Source organism: Hirundo rustica, chromosome 18, assembly GCF_015227805.2.
Source record: "Hirundo rustica isolate bHirRus1 chromosome 18, bHirRus1.pri.v3, whole genome shotgun sequence".
Classification (NCBI taxonomy): Eukaryota; Metazoa; Chordata; class Aves; order Passeriformes; family Hirundinidae; genus Hirundo; species Hirundo rustica.
The window spans coordinates 8,827,455-8,848,629 of record NC_053467.1 but is presented as its reverse complement, the minus strand read 5'-3'; the positions used below and the strand labels follow the sequence as shown (position 1 = coordinate 8,848,629).

General features: G+C 46.5%; 1 protein-coding gene across 1 annotated transcript in view; it reads left to right on the top strand.

Annotated features, from left to right (window-relative positions):
- CACNG4 (calcium voltage-gated channel auxiliary subunit gamma 4) overlaps positions 1-17,809 on the top strand; it is a 44,159-nt gene extending 26,350 nt beyond the window's left edge. The window contains exons 2-4 of the mRNA XM_040081405.2: positions 6,538-6,621; positions 12,506-12,646; positions 13,460-17,809. Of these exons, the coding sequence (XP_039937339.1) occupies positions 6,538-6,621; positions 12,506-12,646; positions 13,460-13,998 (764 nt within the window). The 3' untranslated portion in view covers positions 13,999-17,809. The remainder of the gene's footprint in view (positions 1-6,537; positions 6,622-12,505; positions 12,647-13,459) is intronic.
- Positions 17,810-21,175: the final 3,366 nt, after the last annotated feature.

Below are 21,175 nucleotides of genomic sequence, written 5' to 3'. Positions count from 1 at the left end.
AGTCTCAAGAACTGTAGAAAAACATGGTTAGGAGTAAGGATTAATTCCTTTTAGAGACTCAGCTGAGCTGAATTTGCTTAGTCCTGACCATGGCACACATGGGCAGCTCGTCCTGCCCACCTGGTTTATGGCACCAGGGTACCCCACAGTTATGGGAATAAAATCCTACTCTTTTTATGTCCTGAGCATTTTCTGAACATGGAAAATGGCAAAAGTATGACAATAATCCCAGGTACGAGCAGTGTTCTTCATCAAATTCATCTTCAGGATGAAACAAAAATATAAACTGTCATATAGACAAATTTCCAGGACTGGCAGGACTCCGAGGGTGTCAGACAGAATCTGCCTCAAAACCAGCCTATGCTTTGAAGTTTCCAGCTCTCACAACAGCCAAACTTTTTTCAAAGGCAGACACCCAATAAATGCGTATTTAACCTCCTGAGGCTTCTTCCTCTGCTGGCTCCATCCTCCGCGGTGATGAAGGCGGCTCACAGCAGCGTTGTGGAGTAGCAAATTCGCATGAGGTGTGTTTTGCACATGACCTGCATCAATAGTTCATGATTTCTTTTATAATGACAGCATTAAACATCTCCAGGCAAAGGCTCATGGGATCCGTGCTCATTCGAGTAACTTAAGGACAGGCTTGTGAAACTCTTAGCAACCAGCAGGAGACAAATAATCAAACTCGGGACAGTTTAACACAGAAAGTTCCAAGCTACAGGAAAATATCTAATGCTGCTCCTTGTGGTCTGAGGGGAGAGCTCAGGACTAGAATAATCCTGGTTTGACCAGCAGCACCACAACGCAGGTTTTGACAGAAAAAGGAGGTGCACCCTCTATTTCTCTTCTCGAGGGTTATTTTATGACAAGAGGAATGAGAAGAAAACAAAGGCAGCAGCTGCGTGTGCTCTCGTGTCAGTCCAGTGAGACAGGGGAGCTGTACTGGTAGAAAATCAAACAAATGAACGCAGTGCACAGATAGATATTTTTGTGGAGAAGAACATTTTTTGGCATGTCTGATCTCCTTTGCTCACTGTTGCTCAAATCACTCGGCAAAGCGCTTCAGAACCTGTCAGCAGAGAAATCCTCCAAAGGAAAAAAATACACAACTGTTTCTCTTCTCCCCTGGCAGAGTCCAGCACTGAGACACTCTCACTCACTATAAATAGAGGCTCTCCACTGATGTCCAAGAGAAGTGTAAAGCCATGCCATTAAGGAAACCCAGTCCTGGGACGTGCTGGGACGGACACTGTGTTCAGGCAACTTCTGTTACAACTGCCCCACTCTGCTGGTCACGCTTTGCTCGTGGTCTGTGATGCTATCTATCAGTCAGCCCTCTCTGTGCTGATATAGTCAGAAAAGTTGTCATCTAAACATTCAGATATTCATGTGTTGCAGTAAATCAGGCTGGCAGTCAGCTCTGGAACTGAGGCACAGAATTTAGTCACAGAATAGATGCAACAAGCAGAACCATCAGTCCAAATTTCCCATGGCACCTTACTAATTGCCTTATCTTTAATATACAGTCAGCTCCTTGCAACTTGTATTCCCTGTTTCTGCAAGCACTTGCTGTCAAATGATCCTGAAAATAATTTCATTCCACGTCCCCAAACCATCCCAGAAGTCCCACCTTTGCCAGAAAGCAATCAGCTGGTTGGTGGGGTTTTGGGGTGGATGGCTGTGGGTGTGTTCACCTGCCTGCAGGTGACTGCTGAAGCCAAGTGACCACTTCTACAGCCCTCATGCCACTGGTGCAATTCTTTTGGGAGAATCCCCTGCTTCACACTATTAATAGCGTGCATGTGTGTTCCAAGAATCCACAGCTGCTCGAGAGCTGCGGGAATGTGGCATCTTGGCAGGGCAGGGTTTGATCCAAGATATCGCCAGTGTCTGGTGTCCCATGAGAAAACAAGAAAGGTTCCTCTGCCAGGCCCCAAACCCGGTGTTTTCTGCACAAAGGAGGGCTGGCAGCGGAAAGAGTTGATGGAGCAGTGCCTCTGCAGAAGAGGATGGAGAAGGAGGGAGCTGCTCAGCCCTGCTCTCCCACAGTGTCTCCCACTGCTATCGGACTCCTGTGAGCTCCTGCTCAGCACAGGGAGACAGAAACTGCTGTTGACAGGAGTCCCCCGCAGACAGGGGTCTGCTGCAGAGCTGCTCCAGTCTGGAGCGCTGGAAACCTATTTTAAATGGCAACAGAGCAGTAATGCTAAGGGAAGGTCTTGTTGTGCAGAGTTTTCAGGATTAGGGCAGGGAGAAAACAAAAGTTCAGCCTTGTTTTGACAAATATTGTCTGACATTTGAGGGCTCCGTTTTCCAGTGCTGATTTGTGCAAACACTTCCAGGGCATCAGGGAATGTTGTCATTGACAAACACTAACCACGGGAAATGGCTGTTCTCAAAGACATGGCTGATGGTATGGACAGTAACAGGATCATGTAATGCATGGCCACCAAATTAATAAGCATTTGCATCCTAAGCATTAACCTTCACTCTCAGTCATCAAAAAAATAAAAACCCAGTAAAAAAATAAAATAAAATAACAACAATCTGCAGTGATAGAAGCAGGATTATTAAAGGATTACTTGAGATAGAGCAAGGAGAAGGCAGTATGTCATCAGAATTTGGGATCACTACTTTGATCTGCTGTGGAAGCCTCTATGTATTTTGAGATCTCAAACCCCAAAACAAAGCTTAATCTTCACGTAGGGACTACAGTTGCCTCCCTTATCACGTTATCCGAGTACATCACACTCTAATTATAGCTGTCTGAACAACACTTAGTGAGATTGGGAAGTACTAACCTTGCCAGACAAGCCCTTGAACATTGAGTAGAACCAAGTCAGAAACGTTTTTTAGTTCCTAAATGCCAGCTAAGTATGCTGCAACCAGTGGAAAAAAAATTGCGCTTACACCATCAACAACACTTCAGAAAATTTACCTCTTCATTATCATTAACGCAGATCCTGAAGTCCTGGCTCAAAATTCAAAACAAAATCATTGTTATTATGAGGGGGAAAAATGCATTCTAATATTTGTATTTCTAAAAGCATCATTAAAAACATATCAGTAATCATTCAAAGAAAGGAGTAATACTTACAGCATCTCAGTGGGATATTATATCTCACTCTCAAGAGGCATCCAGAAGCGCTTCTCAATATTTTAGTATCTGTTAGGCAGTGATTGCAGTTTATTTATCTCTCTCTAGTGGGTACAGCAGTAGGAGTTAAATATTTCATCTTCCACTCCGAAGGATATAAGGGACTGTATCCCCAAACTCAAGCAAGGAAGAAAATTTCTCTCCCACAGCCTCTCCTGGGGTGGGAAATGTCTTTGTGTGCCTCAGTGGGTGTGGACCTGTGGCCACGTTTGCCTGCACATTTCTTCAAGGCAGCTCCTGAGAAGCCTTGGAGGAGAGCTTCAAGGAGCTCAGCCATGAGCAGGTGCTTGCAGAACAGTTGTTACTGGGTTTAATTGAGGCATTTCCCTTCCTGCCACCTCTGCCATTCCATGACTTTTATTCTTTTTGCACCGCTTTACACGCCAAGGCATGGACATGGGTATTCCACCAAATTCCAGCTTTGCTTTGTTTTTATTTTTCCGGTATAAATACAGTTCAGACCCTGCTCTTGTGCTTCTCCAGCTAGTTCTAATTTTTGCCAAATCCGAGTTTCAAACTCCATCATTATGAAGAAAAGAGGTATTGTTACTTTTCCTGGCAAGCCTTTATTTCTGATACTTTGTGGATTGAAAGAGGCCTCAATACCCTGTAGATCACCAGAGCACTTGATAGCAACTTCAAGCCTCATTGAGAGTTTAATAATCTGTTGCTGAATTACATTGCACTTGTTAAGTTTATAGAAAAAAGTTATTCAGTCTGCTGCTGTTATTAGCTATCAAATATCACAGACACTAGAGAGGACTCTTAACCAGTATCTCTGGTCTGAGCTAGATAAAAAATACCAGGGAGAATATTTGGGATTCCTAGGCTTTGATACAGTTCCAAATTTCACAGTCATTTGCTATTTCTATAATAATTTAGCCAGACAAATAATGACCAATCCCAGTATTTTTAAAACTGAAAATAAAAAGAAACTCTCAAGCTCATCCAGATTTTTTTTTTTGGGGGGGGGGGAGGGGAGGGGGGGTTAGGGAAGGGAGGTGAGTATCCTGGTTTTTTTACCTCTGCTAGTCTTGCTAATACTCTCCCTTGTGAAAGGCTCTAGAAGATATAAGAGCCAGGAGATGAAGGTCCCATCAGTGCTGTCCTGCTGGTGCATTCCAGCCCTGCAGTGGAAGGAATGGCTTCATGGCCTCTGTGAAAGTTCTGCCGAAGGGCTCATTTCACTCAGCAGTTTAATTATGCTGAGCCATTTCACAGAGCCCAAACCCCTCCGCCAGTCCATCAGTGCTGCCACACCAGAGGCTTTGGGAACGTTTCAGTCTTGCAGACTCCTCGTGTGCTGAGTTTCTGGAAGTGAGGTGTTTGTTTGGGGTGTTGCCATGTCCACACCCTGTGAACGTGCAGGAGCCTGTGGTGGGGGCACAGAGCTCTCTCCTTCAGGCATCTCCCTGTCTGCACCACAGCTCACAGACCTGTGATACTTCTGCTTTTATATCACCTCTGGATAAACTCAACAAATTACCCTGACGTTTATTGGAGAATCATAGAATCACAGGATGGTTTGGGTTCAAAGGGACCTTAAAGCTCACCCAGTTCCACCCACACCTTCCACTGTCTCAGGTTGCCCCATCCAACCTGGTCTTGGGCATTTCCAGGGATGGGGCAGGCACAGCTTCTCTGAGCAAACCCTCACAGGGAGGAATTTCATCCTAATTCCCCCCCTAACCCTGCCTTCTGTCAGTGTGAGAGGGACACAGAACACAACACCTACAGAGAGAGAAATGTGTGCAGACTGAGAGATGGCCCCATACACACCCCAGCACAATCACTGAAAAGCCTATTTCCACGGGAAATTAGGATGGGAAAATTGTTTCGATTTCTTTTCCTTAATAAAATGAGAGAATAAAAATCGCACTCTGAATGTATTTCCTGTGAATTGCACACCTTAACAGAGGGACTCAATGAAATGATCATCCAATCTCAGAGGCTCAGTAATGCTGGGGGTGATTCAGCTCCCATTGTGTGAACTGCCATGAAAATAAGCACCGGGATCTTTAAAATCTGAGTTTTGCATTGCCTTGCCCGAGAGCCACGAGGAGCAGCAGCCCCCGTGGTGGCCAGCACAGGGACACACGGGCACACAGGCTCAGCAGGAGCACGCCCAGCTGCAGTGCTCTCCCCACCTGGCAGCCAGGACAGGTGTGTCACTTCCAGATGTGACATGAGCCACTTACATCTTGTTCCCAGCCTTTGAAGTGCTGTGCAGAGAAAGCCTGAGCCGTTGCTGCAATTAGGGCTGATACATCATTTACTGGAAGAATTAAATGCGCTGTAGTAGCAAACCTGCGGTTGACACTCACAGGGTGCAATTTAAATCCTCCGGATTAGTAATTCATTTGAGATCTTTGTAATCATTGGTAATAGGTAGTGAAATAAATCCACATTTATATCCTACAGACTGCAGCTGCGCTTCTGTTAAAGTAGTATCAACTGATGGGTTTTAAATCCTTCTGCGGGCTCGAGCTGTAAGCGCCGAGACTCCTGTGCAGGGATAACTCAGCCTGGGTGATGTGTTCCTGAGCAGGAGAGCTCTGGTTAATGAATAATGAAAGCACCATGGCACAATCACAGCTCAGGGCTCCCTCCTGCAGGCAGCTCTCTGGGGAGAGGTCCCCGTGTAGCTCCCTGTGCCGCAGCGACCCAGCTGCAGCTCCGAGTGTGGATAACTGTGACAGACAGTGATAACTGTGACACAGAGGAGCTGTGACACAAAATGCTTGTGGACAGCTTTACCTGCATGGACAAAGTGCTGAGGTGCCCAGTCGAGCGAGGGGTCCGCCAGCCAGCTCTGGTGTTGTCCTTCCACTGTACCCTGACTTTACTGCCCAGGCTCCCAGTTAGCTAAACAAATTTGCCATTAAAATCTGAGCCAGCCTTGAGTGGGACATGCAGGCTAAAGCTGCAGCAAGAAGAGATTTATGGACTTGTTTTCACAGCCTAGAGAGTAATTGAAGAGTCCTCAGATAATTCAGCACTTCCAGCTCTGATAAGGGAAGGCTGCACTTCACGGGGATGAGATGGGAAGGGTGATGGGAGTGAGACTGGCACTGGGAGCCCCAGCCACGGAGCAGGGACCCAGCCTGACAGCCACTCTGGGGACAAAAAGAAGCTTTGCAAACTCAGTATGCTTGTAAGATAAGCACAGCGCCGATAAAGTAAAGCACTTAGAGATTAAAAAACTCAAGAGGACGATATAAGTGGCTGAAGGAAAGAGCCCAGGAATCCTGGCTGTCCCTTCCTTCAGCCCAATCTGCCCAAAATTCATTACTTTAGAGATGATTTCTTGACAGGCTAAAAAAAAGCACATTTACCTGGTTCTCTTCCTTATGGCTTCTGTTTGCTTTGTTTCCACTTAGGGATCTACAAAGGACATTGTTTCCGGATCAACCACTTCCCTGAAGACAATGACTACGACCACGACAGCTCAGAGTACCTTCTCCGTAAGTGACCAGCGATACCCAACGCACAGATGTGGCCAGAGGGGCTTCCCTGGGCTTCTCCTCTGCACAGAGCAACCCTAGTTTTACTCACTGCCAGACTGGCCCAAACTGGGCTGCACAGCCCAGCAGTGCCACGTGTCCACTTCATGCTGACCCAGCCATCACCCCTGGGGCCCCCACTCCACAGAGTCATTGAATCATGGGTTGGTTTGTGTTGGAAGGGACCTTAAAGACCATCTAGTTCCAACTCTCTTGCCATGGGGTTTCAAGGGTTTTTTCCGAGGGTTTCCTTCAGCCAGAGGAATGCTCACGATTTTGGTGCTGATTGTCTAAACATCAAATGACAAATTTTCAAGTGAAAACTACAGCTATCATGCCCCAGACTGGCAAGGATATTTTACAGAGGGAGTACTTACAGGGTTAGAGTAACAAAACTCATTTGAGGAGTGGGTTCCAGCCCATTAGGAATCTTTACCAAATGCTTAAACCCAACCCTTACTCAAGCCTTAGTCTTTGCAGCTGGTGAGCCACCTCCCCCTGAAGTGAATTTACTGCACTGTAGGGAGGAAGCTGAAATTCCTGTAGGTAACAGCAAAATCCCAGCCTGAAAAGGGGCTGTGGCTTCCCTGCCTGGCTACTGCTGCTCCACGCTGCTGTGCAATTCCCCCCAGAAGGGATTTCACCCTCCAGCCTGGTGCTTGAAATAAGGGCAGTTGTTTCATCCCCTCCACATGACCATTCTCTCAGCTGATGGCAAGTCATGGAGCCCAACCATGAAACCTGCAAAGCTGGACTTAGATTCCCCTTCCCCAGAGGACTCCTTGCCTTGTTGCTCCTTCTGAACAAAAGAGCTGAGCAGCCAAGCTGAAAGCAGTGCCCTTTACCAGGGAGAGGAACTGCAGCTCACAAGGTGTTGGAGAATCAGGGTGCGGAGAACAACACTGCTGGCAAGGCAGAGAACTCCTCAATTACAATATTAATTACCTGAAACACCATTTAGAGAACCACTCTGCCCTTCTGCTCACTTCTGGGCAAAAACTTCTAGTTGCTAAGGCATGAAGAAGGAAAAAAAAAAAAAATCTCTGAAAAGTTTGCCTCACCAGAAAACCCAGATGTTTTTTTCCTCTTTGCTCTTGTCGATTTAGATCAGTCATAGCACCCAGGTGACACAATTTCAGAGCGCAGGCAAAGGCAGAGTGTGAGCACACCTGCATTTATCTTTCATACAAAGCCTTGGAAATAATGTTAAATTGATGCCAAGTCAGCTTTAGGAAACAAACATCATTAGTAAAAGGAAAGAGGAATTAAGTAGCATCTTGATAAAAGCACATTATGCCTTCTTTATAGGGAGAAAAGTGAGAACTGGGAAAAACAGTCTCTAGCTCCATGTTAAGATATGAGACTGGTAAATTGTTTGTAAGTGTGCTTGTGACGGGTGTTCCTAAAAGCTGTTTGCAAAAGTGACTAAGTACAGTTCTTAAAAACAAGTCGGTCCGACCCTTTATGTCTTCTGCAAAATCAGTCTCCGGTGTCTCCCCCGCAGAGCAGAGCTCACCTCACAGTCTGCATGAAGACAAGGCTCCTTGGCTTTAACTTTCATTAGAAGAACTGCAGTTTCCCATGCACAGAGTTGATTTAGAGATTACTGAAATGTTACGTGTCAAAATCCAGAGGAGATGAGCTCATACCTATATGTAATAGGGACCAAATCATTGTCTAAGACAGGAGGATGTTTGCATTCTGTTTCAGAGGGACATGAGAGCTTCCATCCTGTTTTTGCCCTCTGCAACACCTTTGCAGTCTACTGGCTCCATGTCATTCTCCAGTATTTCTGGCCATTTCTTGGCACAGTTTCTCAGAAGAACATGTTGGGACTCACATTTATTTTTCCTGCCTGGCTTAGACAAAGGCACCCACACTCACATATTTCATGCTCCTGAAGGAGCAGCTGAGGGGTCTCAAGCTCTTCCACGGTCCCCAGTTTAATTTGGGCTTCAGATAATTGCAAACACTGTAGTGCTAGCAGGATCGAGTCCTGGTTCAAAACCCCACGGAAATCAGTGACAAAAATGACGGATTTGGGGAGATTTTGGTGTAGGGAATGGGTAGAGGCAGGAGTTTGGATTTTGCTCTTTGGTGTTCAAGCTGCTCCCTGCAAAATCAAGCGAACAACAGCGCAGTGACAAGAAAACACGTGCAGAGGAGCTCAGACAAGACCCTTCCTATTGAACCTTCCCTGTGGCAACACACGCCCATCTGTGCATCTAAAAAAATCCCCCTCACATGCCTGAGCAGGGCCCCAGCAAGCAGCAGATGTCCCAGTGCCAGCACGGAGAGCCCGTGCGATCCCCAGGCTGCCACCACATCCCCAGCGGAAAATGCGCCTCGGCTTCCCTCATCTACTGCTTCTCTCACCTCCTGCTTCCCTGTCTACTGCTTTCCTTGTTCTCCTGCTTACCTCATCTCCTGCTTCTCTCACCTCCTGCTTCCCTGTCTACTGCTTTCCTTGTTCTCCTGCTTCCCTCATCTCCTGCTTCCCTCGTCTACTGCTTCCCTCATCTCCTGCTTCCCTGTCTACTGCTTTCCTTAACTCCTGCTTCTCTCATCTCCTGCTTCTCACCTCCTGCTTCTCTCACCTCCTGTTTCTCTCATCTCTTGCTTCCCTCGTCTACTGCTTCTCTCACCTCCTGCTTCCCAGTCTCCTGCTTCCTTCATCTCCTGCTTTCCTCATCTCCTGCTTCCCTCATCTCCTGCTTCCTTCATCTCCTGCTTCCCTCTTCTCCTGCTTCCCTGTCTCCAGCTTCTCTGTCTCCTGCTTCCCTGTCTCCTGTTTCCCTCATCTTCTGCTTCCTTGTTCTCCTGCTTGCCTTGTTCTCCTGCTTCCCTCATCTCCTGCTTTCCTCATCTCCTGCTTCCTTCATCTCCTGCTTCCCTCTTCTCCGGCTTCCCTAGTCTCTTTCTTCCTTGTTCTCCTGCTTCTCTGTCTCCTGTTTCCCTGTCTCCTCTTCCCTGTCTCCTGTTTCCTTGTTCTCCCATTTCCCTGCTCTCCCGTATCCCTGCTCTCCCGTTTCCCTGCTCTCCCGCATTTCTTCGGGCACACAGCCCCGAGCTGTTCCCCCCCAGCGCGGCACGAAGCACAGGCAGAGCGGGGATCTCATCCTCGCTGTGCGCTGGGGATGTCGGGGCTCTGCTGCTCTGGGCAGGGGACCCTGCTTCAGGGGCATCTCTACACTTTCATGCCCTTCCCCTTTCCAAAGCCATTCCCTCAGTTCCTGCCTTTCTGGGGATTAAATTCCCGAGCCGAGCAGGGTTTGCAGCGCCGTGGGGAGGAGCAGCGCGGCGGCTCCAGCGAAGGAGGTGTCACCGCACATAGCGGGGCACAGCAGGCGATGCAAACCGACAGGACAGTAAACAACGGGGGGAGAAAAGCCAGGGAGAAAGCAAAAACCAGATTGCCTTAATGTTTTTTGATGTGCTGTCATTTTATCACCAGTATCAGGAGACATATGTAAATTCTACGTGGTAGCTTATGAGCTTCCTTTGAAATTTCAGAGCTAAAAGTAAACATCGTATGAAAAAAAAATATACTGTGGATTTTTTTCAGGAAGAGAACACTGTGTGTTTTGTTTCTCTTCACATTAATTACCTACCATATAAAAATTATCACTGGAGATTATCAGTACAAATAGAAGAACCCACCCCCTATATTTGGTACTTCTGACAAGTTCCTTCCAATGATATCACTGAAGCATTTTGGGAAAGCTCTTTGATTTCCTTGAAATCACTATAAGCAGCATGACCATAAATTGCAGGAAACAAGATCCAGAAAGGGTGGGCCAGAGGAGATCTTAAGGCTTCATCCAGGGCACAGACAGAGATTTGGGGAGCCTTAAAGTCCAGCAGGAGACCCTGACTTTGAATCTTTTTCTAATAATCGACTGAAAAAACCTGACTCAAAAGCCAAAGTGCTGTTAATTCGTACCACACACGTGGGGATACACCCAGGACATGGGATCAGGCTCTCACCTCTGGGCAGGCTTTGACCAGAGACCTTTCAGCCGCTCACATCAGTGGGATTTGGCAGTTCCTGCAAGACGCGGTGTGAATAGCAATGCACCCGCCTGGCCCGGGTTCAGCTCCGGCTGGAAAATGCCCCATCTGTGAAGGAAGGACACGTGCAGCGACGCTGCCACTTTGGGAAAGGACGGACTTTCCTCGCCGTTGCAGATCGATACAGGCAGAAGCTTCCCAGGCAGGCTCTGTTTTTTGGGTTTGTGTCCGTCCCCTCCGTGCGGGGCACAGGGAGGGGTGCTGGTGTGGAACCCCCAGCCGCTGGGAGCTGTGCCACCAGTTAGCAGGGGAATCGTTAGGAAGCCATTCACTGAGTCGGGAACACCACGACCATCGACAGCAAGATGAGAAAGCAGCAGCTGGAACATCTGCCCACGTTCCAGCATGGGCAACGGGCTCGGCTCGCAGTGCGTGTCAGCCAGGAGAGACCGCAGCGCTCAGGGCACCCAGATGGCGTTTGCTGCTCTCCCCTCCCTCAGCCCTGCACTGCCTGTGGCCTCCCAGTCTGCTCTGGGGTATCCATGCTGCTGTGGCAGCAGCCTTTGACTCTCTGACCTTGGCATCCCCCCATCCTGGCACCCCTCGCTCTGCCGGGGTTCCCCTCCGTGCCCTCGCCTTTTCCCGGCGTCCGGGTGATCCCATTTTCCACAGCAGTATTCAGCACCTTATCTCCCCTTCTTCAAAAAATAAATCCTGTCTCTACAGCAATAAAACTCAGTTCCTCACTCTGCCTTTCAGGAACCCCCGCCAGCTTTTACCCCTTTGGTTTTTACAGTACAGACATCGCTCTTCTCATGCTTGTTTATTTTTTCTCAGCGCTTTTGTTCCCTCCCCTCCGCTTCCCTGTCGATTGCTGCTCTGCCTTGTTGTGGCCTGACTTTGAAATCTGGCTTGAAGTGGTGATTTAATATTTTTGTGGGGGATTTTATACGCTGAAGAATGGACTGAAGCATGCAGAATTTTAAATTACTACTTTTCTGTCAAGAACCTAAACACAAATGTCTAAAGACACACTTGTTAAAATTCCTTCCTTAGAAATTGGAAATGTTTCGAAGTCCTTAATATCCAGCAAAAGAAAATGGGGTTATTAGCCATGCTTGCTGGCAACATGGATGCTGCTGACTCCAAGAGCTGTAATTTGCTCCCCATGTGTGTGCACCACGGAGCAGATCCGTCTGCTCCAGCTGTCCCAAACGTTGTAGGGTTCATAGCCAGCTCATGAATTTTTCACTGCTGCTCCCTGCGTGGTGCTGGGTCTTACTGTCACTTATCTCGTGCTTTGCCAGAAATATTCTGCACACGGTGGCATTGGAAAATGGCAATAACGCTGGACTTCCTGGGAGAAAGCACAAAAGACTGAAGCCACTCAGTTGAGAGTCTGTGTCACACCAGCCACCTCATGGCTTTGTTGTCCCAAAAAACTGCCCAGAAACGCAGAATCAGTGATAATTCTAGCAAAAAGGGATAAAAAATGGTAATAAGTTAGATATTAGGAAAAATTTCTTCACTGAAAGGGTTATGAAACACTGGAACAGGTGTCCCTGAGCACGTTCAAAAGATGTAGGGATGTGGCTGGCGCTCAAGGACATGGTTTAGTGGTAAGCATGGCGGAGGTGCTGGTTTCACTGTTGGATTTGATGATCTTAAAGATCTTTTTCAACCCTAACAATTCTCTGGTTCTATTAAATCATTCTTCTTAATGATTTTAGGGAAAAAAAAAACAGGGGTTTTGAGACTCTAATCTCCACACTTGCACCCGAGGAGGCTCCCAAAATGATTACTCTGTCTTCCCTCCCTACCTGTCTCCCTGCAGGCATCGTCCGTGCCTCCAGCGTGTTCCCCATCCTAAGCACAATTTTGCTGTTGCTGGGAGGACTCTGTATCGGAGCAGGAAGGATTTACAACAGCAAAAACAACATTATTCTCAGCGCTGGGATTCTCTTTGTTGCAGCAGGTATGTTCCGTTTAAATTGAATTCTTGCGAAGTGCTGCCGTTTTCAGCTGGAAAAGGGTCTGGAAAAGCTCCTTGGCAGTGTTTTCTCTGCACCTTTTTCCTGGACTGAGGACATTTATAACAACACACCAGGCAAATTTCTAAAGACAAAATTATGCTCTTGAAGCCCCACAATACGTATATCCTAGAAAAGCTTTTGGTTTTCCTGCAAGAAGGAAGTGAAATTCAGTAACAAGCATGTTTTACACTATTTAAAATGTAATAAATGTTAGATGAATCAGGCATCTCTTATACCTAGGGGCTTTTTTTTTTAATATGAAGGCAGAAAACATTCACCTCTGATAGGTGAGCCCGTTTTTCACACTAGAAACATCTGAGAGAGCCAGCCCCATCATTAATAGCTCTCCCTGCAGCCTGTATTAAGCATGCTGCATTTAGATGAAAATTCAGCAAGGTGGAAGAGAACTTATCCTGATCAAGGTGAACAGCCATAGCCCTGAGCTCCAAATGTATTTTTATCATTCTTCTGGATGTTAGAGTCCCACTCACAATATTAGCAAGCTCCCACTGTGGTGCTGTTTTTCCACTGTGGCAATGAAGAAATGAGAAGAAGTCCTGCTGAGTATTTTGGGATCCATGTGAGCACACATGACCTATATGTTGATTTTAATCCTTGAGATAAATGGAAGAGTAAATAAATATAATAAAATTTCCTTGTCCCAGCCTTAGAACCATACAGCTCCAGAAAGTACCATGGCTTGAATTTTATCTCCCCAGCCACATAAACACTGATTTATGTTTTTCTTCCTCTAGGTCTAAGTAATATCATAGGGATCATTGTCTACATATCGAGCAATGCCGGTGACCCAAGTGACAAGCGAGACGAGGACAAAAAGAACCATTACAACTATGGCTGGTCTTTTTATTTTGGAGCCTTGTCTTTTATTGTGGCCGAAACCATAGGTGTTCTGGCTGTGAACATTTATATCGAGAAGAACAAAGAGCTGAGGTTTAAGACCAAGAGGGAATTCCTTAAGACTTCTTCCAGTTCTCCCTATGCCAGGATGCCAAGCTATAGGTACAGGAGGCGGAGGTCCAGATCCAGCTCCCGATCCACGGAGCCTTCTCCATCCAGGGACATTTCTCCGGTTGGCATGAAGATAGCAGGCACCATCCCCATGAACGAAATTTCCATGTACACCCTTTCCAGGGAGCCTTTGAAGGTTACCACGGCTGCCAGCTACAACGCAGACCAAGAAGCCAGTTTCCTGCAGGTCCACAACTTCCTCCAGAAGGAATTTAAGGAAGGACTCCACGTCAACATGGTCAACAGGAGAACGACGCCTGTTTGAAGCACCTTCCTTCCTCATGCTTTTTGAAGAGATGCCCGAACAGAATGGATCTGTCAGGAGCGATGTTAAAATACCCTCTCACCTCTTTAATTGTGGCATGTGTTGAGGTAGCAAGTGGAGATCCTCTGGACCAACTTAAAGATATTTACACACTCATAGCTTTTTTTGAAGCTATTTGGAGTTTGTTTATTTCCGTTCTTGGTGTCACAAGATGAAGGCAGTTCATGTTCCTGCACTTTTGTAGTGTGTACACAGCCTTGGAGAAACTGCAAAGGACTGGCAGCCAGTGTGTTTTAAAGGATTACAGAAAAATTGTTGTACTTTTTTTTCTATTATTGAGATCCCTTAATACAAACTTGCAAATATAATTTATAACCAAGCCCAAGGATGAAAACGAACTACTCACCAAGCGAGCCACTTTTCTTTGACACAGAGAGCTTTGCCTCTTTCAAAAAAAAAAAAGAAAAAAAAAAAGAAAAAAAAGAAAAAAAAAGAAAATAATTTTGAAGGCAACACTTTCTAAAACTGACCTGTGCTACTGAAACCATAGAGCACCCACAAACTGAGCATTACAGACTCCCTAATGGGGTGGGAAGGGGGTCCCCCATTCCTGGGGTAAGGTATCCCTTGGGGCAACACAGGCCAAGGAGCAGAGGGTGGGTGCATCTCGAAACACCTAAAAAAGGGAAAAAAGATTAAAGTAGGTGGGACTTGAGCGTATTTGCAAACATCATTTCTTGCCTAACGTTTAGAAAACTTGAATTCTCACTTTGACGAGCCCTAGTGCCTGATCCGGCAAGGTGCTGAGTGCTGGCTGTCAGGAGCCCCTGGAGACTTCCCGGAGCGCGGCGGGGAGCAGGGCTGAGCCGGGGCAGCCGCGGAGCCGCCCCGCCACCGCGCTCCTGAGTTCCTTACTGCTTCACAAGTGCAACCCTAACGCTACCGCAAACAGAGATCTCCGAGCGGCGAGGAGCGAACGCGCCCGGACTAGCGAGACTTCCCGCAGCAACGGGAGCAACGAGCGTTAACAGAGCAGATGACAACTTTGTATTTTTTAAAACAGAATAGAAACAGGAAAAAAAAAAAAAAAAAGAAGAAAAAAAAAGAGAAAAAATTTAATCACCGTTTATGAGATATTTATTAAACTCTTTTTATTATGAATTAAGTGCCGCATGGTGCAAGGTATAGTTGCTTTTAGATGGAAATGGTGGTTCGACCTAATTTAATTTATTTTGTAATGATGCATCTACTTACGTGCAGAGAGCCCACAGAAAACTCTATGCAGCACGTAAGGAGGGAACTAATTTGTACCCTTTGCTTCTGTATGTTTCTAAAAGAGTCTGAAATATTATTTTTTTCTTATAAATTCCTGCTTTCAGTTTTTACACTTAGGCTTGGATCTCAAAGCTCGAGGGCCTGACTCAAAGGTAATTTAATTTGAGAGTACTCATGGTGATTTTAGTGACCGCTCAACCAAGCCATATGAGAATGAGGTGCCCAATTCCCCTCATATGAATTAGATGCAGTGAGAGAGGAGCATCTAATTCCTGTAGATTCCTTTGAATATCCTCATCATCTTTGCCCAGAAAATCTTTGCTAGAAGATGAGACAAGTGGCGACAAGAAAAAAATCCATAATTTGGAAAGTTTGCATCACTGGTAGTGGGAGATCTCAACCAAACTGTTAAAACTTCTTTAGTCTTCATTTATCCTATGACGGCCCCAGAGCCAGAGACTCAGTGGTGGTTTGGATATGAGGCTTTCAGCTAGTGGAACCAAGTCCTCCAGGGAAATCCTGGAGAAGCTGCCTTAACATCCCAAAAAGGAAGTTGAACCCCCTCTCTCCCCAGAGAAACCCCGCTCAAGCCTCTCTCCTTGCAAGAACCAAGACACAATTCTCAATTTGAAGCGAGAGTCTTCCCCTGGTCACTGTTGAGCTCTGCCTGGCCCTCAGCCTGGCACAGCCACTTCGTTATTTTGGCAGAGGTGGGTTGGAGCCTTCAGCCCTGCTCATTAAGAGTTTCCATTCAGGTTAAAACTCCACTGGGATCCTTTTTTCAAACCTCTGAACTCTGAGAGCTAAAGCGAATGGAGCGATGGAAACGATTTAAAAGTAGAAAATATTGTGCTACTTTCTGTATCAACACACTATGGAGAAAGATGTTACGCAAGCTTTTTAAAAAAATTCAGAGGCAGAAAAGAAAACTTTTTTACCTACTTTTCGGCTAGGACAACATAAAAGGGTTCTAAAACTATTAAAGTTCTTGATGAAAGGTTTTTTTTACAAGAATCTTTATGCTTTCAAACAATAAATTATTTCCTACTTTTTGAGACTTCGTAATATTAAAATACTTTGATTAGCTATGATAGAAGTAGAAGTTTGCAACGAAAAAAAAACCAACCTTCTGTCTCATTAGTGTGTCATACTAAGTGCTAATTAATTTACATCTAATTATAGTCAATGTATTTTTCAAGTGCAATTTCCCAGGACTATTTGTTTCCCACTGTGTTAAAAAACTAATAGTTAGAACTAAGTCCTCATCCGTGTTGACTGTAATTAAGAATAAAAACCATTCCCTCCCAAACCAGGAGTTAGATGTAGGCTGTTTCTCTAAACTCATGTACCTTGAACTGGAAGTGGACAGTGTGAGGTTTGCTCTGCGCGTGGGTTTTGTTCTTTTAGTCGTCGTTTTCCAGTGGATGTGCTTCAAACCACCCATCTGATTCCACACTAAGTCCAAGGTCTTCAGCCCGGCTCAGACCTGCAGAGGCACGTGCAGTATTTTTGGCAGAAAATAAAAATCTAACTGAGCTTTTGGGGATGTTCCTCTTTGCCAGAGCCTCCTCACCCAGGGCAGGGCTGGGTCCAGCAGCTCTCCAGGAGTGATGCCCTGTTTTGGTCCAAGCTGGAGCATCTGCTCCTTCTCCAGCAGGCACCTTCAAGAAATGGAGCTGGAGTAGGAATCATGAGATGCTCATGGGATCTGGACAGGGAACAAAGTCATGGGCAGATAACGGGGACCAGAGCTTTTGTCCTGTGGGATAAGGGCTGCAACTGAAAACTCAGCAGTTAAGTTGCAGTGCAGCAAATAGTTCAACCAAAGCCAAAACCAAAAAAATCCATTTGACAATTCCAGTTAAAAAAAAAAACAAACAACCAGACAAAAAACCACCCAGTCCTTTCTCATGAAAAACTTTGATGCTGACAAAACTGAAAAGTTTGCAGCATTCCTTCCCATGGACTGTCTTGCTCCATGGTTGATCTATCTGATCAGAGTTAGACTGTGCTCAGACTTTGAAACCACCCAGTGATAGTTTAAGAAAAATCATCTGTTCTTGCACATCTCTCTGGTTTCCCTGGACAGCATCGAACAAATGAGCCCCATTTCCCAGCAAGGCCTGCAGATATCATAAACCCATATCATTAACAATAATCGGTATTTTGGTATATAACATACTGTAGCAGCAGAACTAAAAAAGAAAATAAATGCTATTGGATCAGATTTGATTTTCCAAGAAACAGTTTCAGGTATACCATGAGCTCTCTCTTCCTCATTTCTCATACACAATAGGAGCAAAAGGAGAAATCACTTCAGCTGCCCAGACATCTAACAATAAACTATTTTTCTATTTCCTTTTCTCTCTGTATGGATCACATATCCACAAGGGCTAATATATCATGTCCCTTGAGGCTACATTTCTGTCTGCAGTTCTAAAGTGTTATTTCCACTGTGCTTCAGTTCTACTGGTATAATCACAACCATGTATAATGTACTTAATCCTTACTTTTTAAATAAACCATTTTAAATGTATTTGGTTTTGTGTGGAGGAAGGTATATAGATTTTTAATTATCAAATTCTTCGAGCTGAGATTTCTGTTTATTTTTTCATATTTTCCACTGTTTGATTGCAGCTGGCCATGTTACTGGGAGCCAGTATTTCAGAGGAGATAAAATTATTCTTGTGGTCCCATAGACCACAAAATCTCCAAGTTAAGCAATCTTCACAATATTTTCAGTTATTTGGTGGAAAATTAAGAAAACCTTTTCATTTCCATCTTAAACCTGCCCCATACGAGACCCACTGTGATCTCAGCGCGCAGTCTGAGCCTGGTGTGGTGGCCAGAGGCCACTGCAAACCACCCTTGAGGGAAACAACCCAGTGTGCTCTGAAGCGCCCTCCCTGAGCCTGAGCTTTCCTCCAGCCTCTGAGCTTCCTCATGAACTCACCTGGAGCAGCCTCCTCTCCCTGATCTTGCCCATTTTGCCTGAAGGAAGGCTGACCCCACGTGCTGCAGCTCCACACGGCCCGGCTCTGATCAGCACCTCGAAATCCCAGCGGGACGAGCGGTGCCGAGCGCGGGTCAGCAGCCGAGCAGCCTCTCCCCACGCCCAGACGGCCCCAAACTCCCCGAATCACAGACAGTGTTTCCTCTTCAAATGCTTCTTTTAACTTCACCTCCCAGCTCCTCAGCCTCCAGACTGTCTGCAAAGACGAGGACTGGCTGCCTGTCTCTACCCACCTCTCCCAGGCTCCTGATGAATTGGCACGTCTGGAGGGAGGCACAGGATTCATCTGCTCAAGCGCCTCTGACACACGGTACTGAAGCCATTTAGAGCTCAGGCCCAAAGCTGCTTCGCTTGGACTGAGACAAATAAAGGGTTTTTCCCTCATTTTATGAGCAAGTCCGTGGGGAAATGGTGACCCCAGGAGCTGTGGCTGCCCCGCTGTGATCAGGGCATTGGGAAAAGTGCTGATGTGTGAGGAGGGGGGAAGCAGAGACGGGCTTCGGAAAGTGGAAAAAAGAGGATGTGGCATTTCCTTGGAATGAGAGAACCAACAGACAGGGGCAGTGCCGAAATGAAACGTGAAAGGAGAGGCTGTGCATGTGTCTGCAATCCAGCTCAGCTTTCAGCCGTGCTCCCAGAGCCAGGGGATCGCTTTCCCCACGGCACAGCCGGCGGTATTTTGGGAGCACGGAGCTGTGGGTCAGCCACAGGGGCAGCAGGGATGGCCAGATAACCACAGCGGGGTGGGAGTCTATTGAAAAATAAAATAGCCAGCCAAAACACGTGCATTTAGCTCTTGTGTTCCATGATTTCCACCCCAGAATTAGGGAGATTTCAGGGGGCACCGTTGGTGGCATTCCCAGGTATGGATTTGCAGACCCAGCCCAATCCCAGTGCTCTCACCACACTGCAGGCTGGGGAGCTCAAATATTACTGAGGAGACCCTGTCTGAAGAAAGCTCTTTGCTGAACTCACATTTAAGCTGAGAGCAGAGCAGGTGCTGCCTCCCCCTCTCTGGGTTATTCTGACCTGGGAAGGGTCTTGTGCAGAGCATTGTTCTGCAAGCAGGGAGCCACAGAGTCGGGTTAATCTGGTTGTGGTAAATGCTGAGGCTGGTCTGAAAGAAATACAGAGGAGTGCAAGTGCTGGGGAGCAGAGCCAAGTCACCACCTCTGCCAGGGAAAAAAAACAACACAGTAGTTGGGCTTCAGGCACCTCCTCTGGCATTTTCCCCAGAAGAGAAACAGAATTGTGCCCCTCACTCGCTGCTGCTAAAGTGCAACTAATTGCAGCCCTCCCCGCTTTCCAACAGGTCCTCCTTAATAATCTGTTTATATTTCACGTGATATCGATTTTTAACTGTGAATATTTACCAGCTGACACAGGGAGGCTGCAGGAACCGTTCCCAGAGGTTTAGGTATCATGGTCTTCTGGATTTCTGGATGTGCAGAAAACTTCTAGGGTTTGCTTTAATCCTGTGCTCCTCCAGAAATCTGTTTTGTCTCTGCATTTGCTAAATGCCCACAAATAACCCAAAAACCCCCTTTTTCCCATGGGCTGGAAGCTCTAGGTAATTCTTGGGGGGCTGGAGAGAGTGTTTCACCACAGCTGGAGCAATGTGAGCTTGGGAAGCCACTGCTGCCCGTGCTGGGGCTCATCGAGGCCTGTCCACACTCCCAGCTCCACTCAGCACTAGGGAAGGATCAATTATTCCCTTCTGATTCCACTTCAGTTGTTTCCTGGAAATTAGGAAACTCAAAGCCAAATCAAACCCATAGAACTCCTCCAGAATGAAGGATCTAAATGAGAACAAAAAGTGTGATTCTTGCCAACACTGGAAGAGGCACAAAGACCAACACCAGTGAAAAAAATTAATGAGTTCCCACCCCTGCAGTCCTTGTAGGTTGTAATTAGTCGAAAGCAGGATCATTAGCGCTTGATGCCTCAGCAACCAGAGCCCCGCTTTGTGCCCACATTTGCAAACACACATTCACTTCCCTCTGCTCCACCTGTGGAGCTTGGAGCATCAAGGAATTGAAGTCAAGATGCAGCCCCTGAGATCAACTGATGTCTACTGAAATTCAACAGGAGTCTACTTCAAAGGAAAAGGCATTACGTCTTCAATGCATTTCTTTTCTGGCTTAAAGGGTGCTCCCTTTAGGCCCTTCTGCTTTCATGACAACTCTTGCTTCTGGTTTAAATGGAAGCCTCTAATATCTCTGCCAGCCCCAGCATGGATGTGCCTGTGGTCCCCGGTCCCTGCCTTGCTCCATGTCGCCAGTGCCCTCCCTGGTCCCCTTCCCCTCCAATTTGCACCAGATACCTTCACTCCTGCCCACAATTTCCACATCCCAGCAAGAACGGGGCTCCAGATGCCACCCTGGGTGCCCACATGTCCCTGTGCTCCACGGGGGTGTCTAAGCCATCCCTGTCACACGTCAAGCAGAGTAATGTTAACCCCTCCAAGTCATACCTCAATCACAGTTATTTTGGGCCTATATTTTTAAACTCACACTTTATCTTTCTCTCCCTTTCCCATGCTCTCCCTACACTTTAATTCCTTGCTCCACATCGCCCTCATCAACTTGAGCTGACGCCTCTGCACCTCTATTTTGCCATCAGACTGTGGTGTTAATAAAGAGGCACTGGAGTAGCGCTGACATTATCTCGACACAATGATATTTGCAGCTTTCCACTGGCATTTTTTTAACCATTCTTTTAACATTCAGGTACTGTCACCTTCCTCAGTTTGACATCACAATTGTAATGTCACCTCCACGGTGGCCTCTGCTTTGACATTACCATTAAATTGGCTTTACAATCAGCTGAAATATCAAAAGGAGGGAGAGAGGCTGGCCCAGCCCCAGCAATCTGGGCTTAAAGAAAGAG